This window comes from Eumetopias jubatus, unplaced genomic scaffold (genome assembly GCF_037043125.1).
Source record: "Eumetopias jubatus isolate StellerSeaLion01/CBP00866 unplaced genomic scaffold, mEumJub1_p1.0 scaffold_8, whole genome shotgun sequence".
NCBI classification, from domain to species: Eukaryota; Metazoa; Chordata; class Mammalia; order Carnivora; family Otariidae; genus Eumetopias; species Eumetopias jubatus.
Window position 1 is genome coordinate 111,355,801 of NW_028274814.1, and position 12,262 is coordinate 111,368,062.

The 12,262-nt window shown below is 39.0% G+C and overlaps 1 protein-coding gene across 1 annotated transcript in view; it reads right to left on the reverse strand.

Moving 5' to 3' along the window:
- KITLG (KIT ligand) overlaps positions 1-12,262 on the reverse strand; it is a 67,817-nt gene that overhangs the window by 39,862 nt on the left and 15,693 nt on the right. Inside the window, exon 2 of the mRNA XM_088025733.1 lies at positions 1,143-1,256. Within this exon, the coding sequence (XP_087881859.1) occupies positions 1,143-1,256 (114 nt within the window). The remainder of the gene's footprint in view (positions 1-1,142; positions 1,257-12,262) is intronic.

The following is a 12,262-nucleotide window of genomic DNA, read 5'->3' on the forward strand; positions in this document are numbered from 1 at the left end:
TCAAATAAAATGTGTTGATATATCTTCAGCTACTGCATCAGAAAATTCTTTTTAAACCTGGACCCTCTAGACATCCTTCTAAGGAATCCACATAAACTATGTGTGTGTGTGTTTGTGTGTGTGTATGTTACTAACTGTATTGAGGCTAAGCCAGAAAGACTCTGACCATAGAATTAAACTTCTGTTTTGAAATTTGGCAATAAACCCCAAATAAAACATAAACCAGGAAATAAATACAAGAATAGGGAAAACAAGTATCTCAACAAATATAATTTTCTTTCTTTTCTCCATTTCATGACCCTTATTTCTTCCCTATGCTCGTATCATCTGTTCTCTAGACAATTTTGAAATAAAAGAATGACATTTGGCGATTCTGAACCACGCACTTACAAAAAATGCTTCTCAAAGTTTGCTCATCCTGAAGTCATACATTGTAGCTCAAATGGGCATGTAAAATCTCCCCTAGATCAGGAGAGCTGGGTAGAATGCATTCCAGATGCTGTATTATCTCTCTCTCCTTGGTACGCATTTTAAGAGAATCATGGCATGAAGCTAGACATGACTAAGGGGTACTGGTGTAAAATGGCTTTTGCTGAGGGATGAGTTCCAATGTGACAAATGTGGGAGATGAGTCTGTTCAACATTTGGGTAACAAATCACTTCTCCAGCTATGTTCCCAGAGGGAGCACAAAACCACCCACATGTGATGGGGTCTTCATGCTGTTGGAAACGGGAGAATGGCTATCTCAGCTTTTTTTTTTGTTAGGCTTGTTAGAGAAGAGAAGGAAGGCATGGAGGGGGAAAAAGACACACTGAGAAACCCACTACAGAGATAATGGGGAACAAGCTAGTGCTGCCACATCAGCACACAGAGAACTCCAGTGTCCTTCGCTGTCTGTGACGGAGATGAAAAAAATGAGCAAAGAAACAAAGTCACTGTGTGATATTACCAATTTTACCAACAGATTCTCCTTGATAGTAATATCTCCCTACTTGCTCACTATACACCCTTTAGAATAACTCACTGATTTTTTTCTTTGTGATGGAAAAATACTAACCTGGGACAAGAAAAAAATGAAATCTTTTTCAAAAAAACACAAGGAAAAAAAACCCCACAGCTATTGAAAGCATTCCTTACTTACCAATTTTGTAACGTCTTTCACATCATCAGTTACACGGTTCCTGCAGATCCCTTTAGTTTTGACCAGAGGATTAAATAGGAGTAGTTGAAGATAAATGCAAGTGATAATCCAAGTCTAAATGAAAACAGAAAAATTGCTGGTGATGATCAGTTAACATCTGCAATCACTCAAGCTCTTACATCTTTTATCTTAATGTGGAAAAGACAATCTACATTAAAAAAAAATGCTACCAGCTTAAATACAATTCAATCTTGAGTAATTGAAGTATGCTCACCAAATTTTTAAAAAATTGTCCGTTAAAATGTGGTTTGGGTTTTTCATTTCTATGACATTACTGTTTACTTTTGTCAAAAGCATTCAAGAGCCAATTTCTTAATGGGAATTAGGAATGAACGTGCAGCAACACATAAAGGATCTACCACTTGAGGTGTTTTCTAAAAATTAGGAATGCTTAAAATTCATACCTCAAGGCACTAAAAGAAACTTTCTCTACTTTAAGTGTAGACTGTTTGGCAAGTAGCAGCAAACCTGAACAGTGCTTTAAATCCAATAGTATAGGACAGGACACCAAAGTGAGGGAGAGAGATGTATTTTTAGATTTAGGAGAGAATTTAACCTTTTATGAGACATCAAATGAGTCAGTTTTTAATCACAGCTTTTTAACCATTTACTATGGAAGAACATTTCTTAGTGAATAGGAAGAAATTCTTGAACCCTAGCGTGAGGTAATCACCTACACAACGTGCACTTACACACATCTCTCCTTGAAAATAACACAACCATGTTTTATAGTTACTTCTATGCAGGACTTGTTTTTTCTTATTATACTATATTTGAGGTTTTTAAGAAATTGGGCATCCAATTCTCTTTTTTTTTAGTAACTTGAGAGCCCATAACACAGCACCTTGCATATTAAAAGTTCTTAATAAATATTTGCTGGATGAATCAGTGACGAAGGTAAAAACGATCTAATGCTTCAAATTCAAATCCATTTTATTGACCAAATATTATGAGATAGGGACTGTGACAGTCACTAGAGAAACAAAGGTGATGAAGGTGCCTTTGCAACTCAGAGGCAGGTACATAAATAAAATGCATACTCTATGATAAATGCTTTGGGAACACAAAGGAGGAAGCAATTAATCAATTAACCTCAAGGAGGAGAACCTTGGCAGGAAGACCATGCCAAGAAAAGCCAGAGAGAAAATGTGACTCTGGCTGGCTTTTGGAGGATAAGGAGGAGTTTGTAAGAGTTGACAAGGAAGGGATGAAAATTCCAGAAAAGACAAACAGCATGAGCAGAGGCATGGAGATGTGAAGATATTTTAAAATATCAGAGTTCTTTTATGAGTTAACATTCATTTATGGCATCTTAAAATTACACAAAGTCCATCTGCGCATGGCTAGAAATCTTCCCTATTTATGTAGCTGCCATGTATTAAAAAAAAAACAAAAACCAACTGGGGTGCCTGGGTGGCTCAGTCGTTTAGCGTCTGCCTTCGGCTCGGGTCATGGTCCCAGGGTCCTGGGATGGAGCCCCATGTCAGGCTCCCTGTGGGGTGGGAGGCCTGCTTCTCCCTCTCTCTCTCCCTCTGCTTGTGTTCCCTCTCTCGCTGTGTCTCTCTCTGTCAAATAAATAAAATCTTTAAAAAAAACAAAACAAAAAAACAAACGGATTATTTTCCACTAATACCTGCATGCTAACTAGATATTACACTGGACCAGATGATGATTACCATTTACTGAAATTTCTGAGACTACAATGCGACCTACCTGGCTTGTGAAAAAATTCAAACTTTTTTATTGTTTTACCAATGTGATCTATTTTAGCAGTAATCCCGGTTTAAGTTTGGTTAAAGCTCCTTTCAGCACTGTGGGGTCACACTCTTCATAGCACCCTCTCCCTTGGACTGAAATGAAGACTAAATTGTGCAAATGATTTCTTGGAACCAACCAGGATGTTCTTCGGTAAGTGGTAAATAAACTGTGGTATATTGGACGATGGAATATTATTCAGTACTAAAAAGAAACCAGCTATCAAGCCATGAAAAGACATGGAGGAAACTTCAATGTATATTATTAAATGAAAGAAGCCAATCCAAAAAGGCTACATACTCTACGATTCCAACTATTACGACATACTGGAAAAGGCACAACTGTGGAAATAGCAAAAAGATCAGTGGTTGCCAGAGGTTGTAGGGGGAGGCATGAAAAGGTGGAATACAGGATTTTGGGGGCAGTGAAAATACTCTGTATAATGGTAGGTATGTCATTATACATTTGTCCAAACTCACAGAAGGTACAACACCAAGAGTAAACCCAGTGTAAACTATGAACTTTGGATGATTAAGATGTATCTGTGTAGATTTATCAATTGTAACAAATATACCACTCTGTAAATGTGTAGGGGCAGGGAGCATAGGGGAAATCTCTATAGTTTCCTCTCAGTTTTGCTGTGAACCTAAAACTGTTTAAAAAAAAAAAAGGGCTTTTAAAAAAAAAAAAGTCATGTTGAGGGCCCCTGGGTGGCTCAGTCCATTAAGCATCTGCCTTAGGCTCAGGTCATGATCCTAGGGTCTTAGAATCGAGCCCCACAGTGGGCTCCCTGCTCAGCGGGAAGCCTGCTTCTCCCTCTCCTCCCACTCATGTTCTCTGTCACTATCTCGGTCTCTTTCTTTCTCTCAAATAAATAATTTTCTTAAAAAATCACTTTGATTGCTGCGGTGAGAACCAACTTTAGGGTAGCAAGAGGTAGAAACAGACCAGTTAGGGGCTCTTGTTATAATCCAAGCAAGAAAGGGTTGTAGCAATGCACTGACCAGAAGTGGTTAGATTCTGGGTATCTCCTGTAGGCTCAGCCCCAGGAAGATTTCCTGAGAGTCGGAATGTGATTTGAAAGAGTCAAAGAAGACTCCAAGGATTTTGGCTTGAGCAAATGGAAGGATGGTTTTGCCATCAACTGATATGGGGAAGGCTCAGGGTAGAGAAGGCCTGGAGGGGAGATCAGGAGCTGAATTTTGAGTGTGCTAAATTTGAAATGTCTTTGAGATACCTTAGGGAGGATATTAGAGGTCATGATATTTGAATCTGGATTTAGAAGGGAAGTTTGGGCTAGATATATAAATGATAGCCTTTGATGTATAAATGGAATTTATTCATCATTCAAAAGAGTGGATGAGCCCATCCAGGGAGTGAGGACAGACAGAAACAAGAACAAAGAATTGAGTCCTATGCTGCTCTAACTGGAAGAGGTCTGAGAGAAGATTTAGAACTCACAAAAGAGCTGGGGAGCTTGAGAGAGAAGCCAAAGGAGTAGGAGGAAGCCAAGTTTAAAAAAAGGAAAAATTACCTGGAGGAGGAGGTCAAACTATGTCAAATACTTGTAATAGGTCAAGTAAGAGGAGAACCGAGAACTGACCCCTGGATGTGACAGGATCCAGCTCCCTGGTGACATTAATAAGAACATTTTTACTGAAGCAGTTATGGGAAAAAGCCAGTCTGCAGTGAGTTTAAGAGAACATAAGAGAGTAATTAGAAACCGTGAATGTAGATAGCTCTTTTAAAGAGTTGTCCTTCAAAGGAGAGCAAACAGACAAAAGAATAAATAAATAAAAACAAAGTGGGGTAGCAACTGGCAAGGACTTGGGGCGAGGGGCGAGTTTTCTCTGTAAGCTGATAGAAACATCAGGTTGTCCATATGCCTGTGTGGATGACGCAGCAGGTGGGTGTAACTGGCGACGTGGATTAGAAGAGAGGCAACTGCTTGAGCAATGGTCTTGAAAAGGCAAGAAGAAGTAAGATCTAGCTGTCAATCATAGGGCCTGGCTTTAAATCTAGCTGTCAATCACAGGGCCTGGCTTTAAATAAGAGCATGTACAGTTCATCAGTACTATCAGTCAAGATGTTGAAAAATTGAGTGCAAATGCTGGTGTTGTTTCAACAATACAGTGAATAATGGCTACCATTTACTGAACATTTATTATGTACCAAACACTTTGTATATCTTATCACAAACTTTAAGTTTCATATATCCTAATTTTATTTTTTTATTTAAAAATTATTTTTTAAGATTTTATTTATTTATTTGAGAGAGTGAGAGAGAGAGAGAGAGAGAGATCATGAGCAGGTGGAAGGATAGAGGGAGAAGCAGACTCCCCTCTGAGCGGAGAGCCCAATGCGGGGCTCGATCCCAGGACCCCAGGATCATGACCTGAGCTGAAGGCAGACGCTTAACCCACTGAGCCATCTAGGTGCCCTTTTTTAAAAAAAAAATTTTTTTAAGATTTTATTCAAATATTGTCATTTTAAAGATGAAGAAATTGAGCTACAGAAAGATTTGGGACTTCTAAGTGATAAAAAACAGATCTGTCCAATTCTAAATCCTGTCCTCCATCCGATACCGTCACAGCATTACCACAAGGGCGTCAGATCACCGGTCAGGGCTCCAAACAGCATAGCTCCAAAACTTCAGTAATTTTTCAGATATCATGCATATGAAGACAAGTGTGTTCCATAATCCATGTCACAGCAGAATAGTCTACATTTTTCAGGATACCATAATTTTTAATATATGTTCTATCACAGTTTTAACAAATATTCTAATACAGACATCTATAATAATTGCAAAGCAATCTCACCAGGGTAGCCTCCATATCCTTTTTTGCATCAGTTATATACAAACACCTGTAAAGATAGGATTTTGCTCATTTTATAGGAATCTATTTGACTAGGGCTAAAATTAAATCTGTTAATACATTCACACATCTCTGACAAACTATTTCTTGAAGCACTTCATTTAAAGCCGTTACATAAACTTGTAATTTATTTTTGTATATACTTAGCTAGTAGTATGGGATATTCGCCTTTTGTAACAACTGAACAATTCACTCTGGTGTAACTAAACATTAGAACAGAGGAGGAGTCATGGGAATAATGTCCCTCATCAGTATTCATGTGAGAGGAGAGGGCTGAAATGCAGAGCTTACTTCTTTATATGGAAAAGTAATTTTTCAGTATTAGTCTATATAGATTATAGACATTTTTCTAATATATAGTACACACATTTCCTTTATTTCTTAAACAGTGGGTAGAAGTATTAAACCTTGCTTTTTTTGATGATTCAGGTTCATGACATAAAAGGCTATGTGAAATAAGCCAGACGTAGACAAATATTGTATGATCTCACTTACATGTAGAATCTAAAAAAAAAAGGAAAGGAAAAAGAAAAAGTAAGTAAAGAAAAGTAAAGAAAAGTAAAGAAGAGAAAAGAAAAAGTCAAACTCATGGTAACAGAGTAGAATAGAGTGGGGGTTACGAGAGGCTGGGGAAGATCCAGATCAAAGGGTACAAACTTTCAGTTATAAGATGAATAAGTTCTGCGGACTTAATGTACAACACAGGGACTATAGTTAATAAGACTATATTATATACTTGAAGTTTGCTGAGAGTAGATCTCAAGTGTTCACACCACACACAGAAAAAAAGGGTAACCATGAGGTTATAGTTGGATTGTAGTCAGTTTGTGATGTATACTTATATCAAACATCACACTGTATACCTTAAATATATATATGATTTTTGTCAGTCATACCTCAATAAAGGTGGGTAGGGGGAGAAAGCATTTCAAGTGTGTGGTTGTGACCGCCCTCCTCTAAGTAGCTCCAAAGTACAGTATTTGTTTGAAAGACTGTTTTTAAAATTTTATTTTTTGTTGGTTTCTCACTTTACCTGTTTCTCCCAGGCTGTCAGGTCAATATCTGCAACATATTTTACTGCTAGTATGCCTACTTCTAGCCTCCTGTAGTCTCAAGAGCAACACACAACACACGGCCCATGTGGGGTGGGGTGGGTTTGATAGGCAGAGTAATGGCAAAAAGATGGCCAGGCCCTAATTTTTGGAACTTGTGAATTTTTTCCTTGTATGGCAGAATGGACTCTACAGATGTGATTTAGCTTAGGACCTTTAGGTGGAGAGACTACCCTGGATTCCCTGGGTTCAAACGAATCCTATGGCTCCTTACAAATAGAACCTTTTCCATCTCTGGCTAGAGAAATGCAATAAGGGAAGACGGGGTAAGATGTGACATGATAAAGACTTTACTTGCCATTGCTGGGAAGGGGCCAGGAGTCCAGGAATGCCAGTGGCTTCCAGAAGCAGAAAAAAGCAAGGACCAAAGTTTACCTTAGAGCCATCAGGAAGGAACGTAGTCCCACGGACACCTTATTTTTAGCTCAGTAAGCCCGCCAACTTTGGATTTCTGAATCCCCAAAACTGTAACCTAATAAATTTCTGTTGTTTCATAAGTCACTAAGTTTGTGGTAATTTGTTACAGCAGCAATAGAAAACTAAGAGCTCAAGAAAGTTTTGAATGAATTAATGGATGAATGGCATAGTATTGTGATGTCTAAGCTTTCCTGGTAAGGAAAATAAACTGCCCCTGTCAGTATTCTGGGCCCCCAACCCCTGCTTTAAGCAAAGCAGCTTGGTGTTTTGTTTTTTTTTTTTCTGTTTTATTTGTTCATGCTTCTGGGTCAGATTTTATTTGAACAAAGGTTTCCAAGGGCAAGAAAGGAAAAAAAAAAAAAAAACACATGCTTTTGAAAACCGGTGGTGGCAGAGAGCAGAACGTGGATCCTGGAAACCTCTTGAGCCCCTTACCATGTGACCTCAAGAAGCCAATTAGTCCTTCGAAGGATCTGTTCATCAGTGTAGAAGATGAGAATAAGAATAATTTTTGCCTTACCCACTTCATGGAGCAATGGTGAGGATCAAATGAAAACTTTTCAAAGTACAGGTGCTGTGCAATTATTTGTTGTGTGGTTTATGGGTTTTGGATCGTCAAGTAAACCAGGGAAACAAGGACTTTTCAAACCGAATAAAATAGGGAAGATGACTTTATAGAGTCAATCTTCCATGAACAGAGTATGACCTTTAGTATGCAGATATTTTGACACTGATTTTGGATGCAGAAGCTTTTTTCAATTCATTTCTTTGTTCTCAACTATGTTTAGCGTAGCATCAGTTAACAAATGACTTCCAGTTGAGTAAGGTATTTCCATGTATCACCAAAATATTTATCTTTGTTTTCTCTCTCTTCCTTTCTCTAATTTCTGGAAACTCTAACAAGGGTATACAGGTGCCTAAATGTGGGGGGGGGAGGGTGTGCTCGCGCACACACCCTATCGGAGATAGAATGCTGAAGCAAAATGTCCCTGTATTTGTGACTTCTGCTCTAAAATGTATCTTTTCAGTTTGGGCAATCATCTCACTGTTCTTTTTTTTTTTCCTCTCACATTCTCTGCTTCTGCCTATGACATTTTTCTTTGGCTACTTTGTTTTAGCATCGTACAACTTTTCTCTCTAGGTCACGCTCATTGTGTGATAACCTCTCATTTCATGATAACCTTTCATTGCAGACACACTGAACTAATCTTATTGTCGGCAGTTCTAGATGTTTTTATTTAGAGGCATGCGTCAAAAGTATTGACAAAAGTATTCCCCCACATACTCCCCACATCACACGTAATTCCAATAATCCTTTCACTGCTAAAAATTGCCTTTACATTATTTACATGATAAAAAAAAAAAAAAGACTAAGAAATGTGGTTGTGTTGTTAGAACTAAGCCATGACAGAAACAGTTTTGGTAGAGGGAAGAAAAGCGACAAACATTCATACTCCATTATGAATGACAGATACAGCAGATCTTTTTCTGGGAGGTTTTAACAGTGGCAGATAGTACTAGAAAAGATACTTTGAAGAAGATGGGGGAAAGCTACAGGAAGATGAGGCTGGAGACCCTGAAAGGCAAAGGTCTTACCGATGGCTCATGTTTGTTGAGAACCAGTCTCGGCAGACCCCAGTGGGAAATTTCACCGAATCATCAATTCTTTCTGAACCTAAGAACCTTCCTTATAATAAAAAGCCACATGCCAGGAAAAGGAGCTGCAAAGTCCCCCTAAAGCAAACTATTTACTTGATCTGAACATGTGTGTGTTATCACAGAAGTTGCTTTGCACACTTCTTTCCTTTAGTACAAACGGACATGCAGGTAGCCCAAGTACATCAGGGTAACAAATGCTGTTTGAGAAATCAGAAAATTCCAAGCTTCTAAACTTGGAGGAAAACAACAATGACAAAAACCAAACTTTTCTATGAACCTGAGAAGAGATTTTAAAAATATGCATTGCCAGGGCCCACATTACACACTTCCCAAAGTCGGAAAGGTAGTGGAGTGTCTGTGTAGCTTGTTTTCTTTATGCACAGACCTACAGAGTGGTATTAGGTCTGCCCCAAACAAAACAGCAGCTGCTGCCAAAAACAACATTCATCTTCGCTTTAATCTTGAATGCCAGGCTAGCAAAGCAAGCAGTTAGTTCACTTGTAGCCCAAATGTGCTCTGGAAGCGGGCCAACTGGCTTCACTACCCAGAACCAGGAAAGCAAGTTACCAAGATACAGGTATAGTAATTAGTCTTGAGTTCAGGTCTTTTGAGGTCATATGAACAACATCCTTCAAAAATAACCTTAATGTAAACCAACAGCAGATTCTGTTTCAGGGAAGAACCATTTAATTCTATGTGACTTCTTCCTTCAGATGTTTAATTTTTAAAAAATATACCGTTACACATTATAGAGAAAATACCTAATCATCCCTACACAGGCTCAAATTCTTCTCTAGTGGTTGTCCAATAAGCTCAAAGGGGCAAAGGAAACATGTAATAGTCAAGTTGAGAAAAAATAAATCTGCTACCAGGAGATTGTTAACAGGATAGCTAAGTGAAACTCAAACCAGCTTCTTCAAGTCCAAATTGTTGCACTAAAATCTTGTGAAGATACACGTCCATATCTCTCCATGTAGATCCTTTTGTGAGGTGAAATGAAAATATCCTAAAATATGGATGATCACTAAAATCTGTGGTGAATATGCTCTACTAACGAAAACTGAACAACCTAGAAATAAATGGTTTAATATAAAAAGATAGGCAACGGCTTTAATGTAAACAGTAAATACAAGAATTTCAATGGGAAAAAAATGAGAAAAATTACCCTTGATGGTCAGTCCTTACTCTAAATGTAAATGCTGTTTGAAGGGAAAATGACTCACACATACTGACATCTAACTAAGGGCCACACACAGGAGGAGCAGTTCGCAGATATTATTACATGTAATCTTCCCACCAACCAGAGTTTGCAGGTGAGTAAGACACGCTTCAGTGGGTTTAAACCAAGACCTATACTATATATTAGGAAGAAAAATACTGGGCCAGTCAGATAATAAAACTGACTTCATTTATATTTAATGAACTATTCAATTTTATTTAAAATACCTATGCAGTGGACGGCATATAGGTCCATTTGGCTGAATCAGTTTTTGATTGAAGTCACAGTGTCAAATTATTACTAGGCTGGGTAAACACGTAGTACAGGTAAATCAAGCTATACTTCACTATAGCTTTTTAAAATTTTCATAGCTAGAGGGAGAGGAAAAACAACAAACAAAATAAAGTGTAAGTTGTTCCTTCTGGTAAAAACAAAATTGAGTACTTTTCAGACTTCTAAGAGCTACCTATACATTTAACAAACATTTATGGAACACCTGATAAGTACATAAGTGTATAAGATAAAGACAAAAGATACTGATTTTGGCCTCTGGAACCTCAAACTACTAGGGAACACAGCAGGGAGACGGGCAGGGAGGGGAGGGTCCCAGGAGGGACAGCTAAACCTGACTTTGGGAAAGGGGAACTGAAGGAAGGGCTCAGAGAGAGCTCCTGGGAGAGGGCCTATTCTTCACAGGTGAATAGCAGTTAACCCAATCAAAGAGAGCAGGGGTGAAGACCCCTGACAGAGGAAAGAGCAGGTGCCCACAGAAGTGAGAAAACAAGGCATTTTCATGGAACTTCACAATGATGATATGACTGGAAAATGAGTTTCAAGGAATAAACAATAAAATAGATGTCGCTAGAGAGATAGGCGGAGGTCCTCCCAATTCTGCTAATTGATTTGGATTTTATCTTAGAGACACGGGGAGCTCTGGAAGGACTTTAAGAGGAGTATCAAGATCAGATTTATTTTTGAAAGGCTTATCAAGCATCAGCATGAAGGACAGACTGGGGCATGGAGGTCACTGAAGTCATCAACTGGTGCAGAGGCAGTGGGAGTGGAGGGAAATGGTTAAGTTCAAGAGGATATGGAAGTAGACGGGGACATGGGTGACTGACAAAGTGGGTGGGGTAAAAAGGGGAGGAGTCACAAATGACCTCAAGTTCCAGTTTAGGTGACTGGGTAAGAAGTAGTGCTTTTCACTGAGCCAGGATATGTAAGAGAAGTGGCAGCTGGAGATTGCACGTTATCACCCAAAACCCTGCAGGACAGATACCACATCTAAGGAGGAAGAACTATCTGCACAGATGCGACAGTGAGAAGCCAAGCACAGGAGAGGCAAATCAGTTGACTGTGGGATCTGACGGTTGCCGAAAAACACCTCATGGAGTTGGCACTGACAAGGATCGTTTCTGTGGTTCTGACAGAACTAGGAATCCATCCACCATGGGTTCACAGGGGTAAAGGAGTGTGGGGAATCTCAAGGATCTACCAGGAGAGCTTGAAAAGGAAGGAGAGCAGGTAATTCAGAAAGGCTAGAGCATTAACTTTGGTCTTAGTAGAAAAGAAGGCAGCTCAAGAACAGTGGGGCTATCGTGATAAGCTCAGCCTTCCTCTTTCTTAAATGGTCTGTGCCTGGGAACAACTCACCTGTGGCTACTGAAAGCCAGGTGAGCTCAGAGGCTTCACCACTGTGTGAAATCCCATGCAACGAACTACCTCAGGCTAGAATCTAGGGCCTAGATGTTCAAGTTTTATTATTCCTATTTTGTAAGACACTTACATGACAGAAGCATTTATGCCAGCAGCAGACATTATTTCATTAGAAACAAGGGTAATATAGGTCATTAGCTCTTCAAAAATATAGCAGTTCTATAAAAACACAGGGAGAGACTTCCCCTGAACAGTATAATCCACTGTATTTTAGGGAGATACTGATGACTAATTCTAATCAATTTTATGAGGAGGATATGTAACAAACCAAACTACTCTGGAAAATTGGTGGGTGCTAGTTTA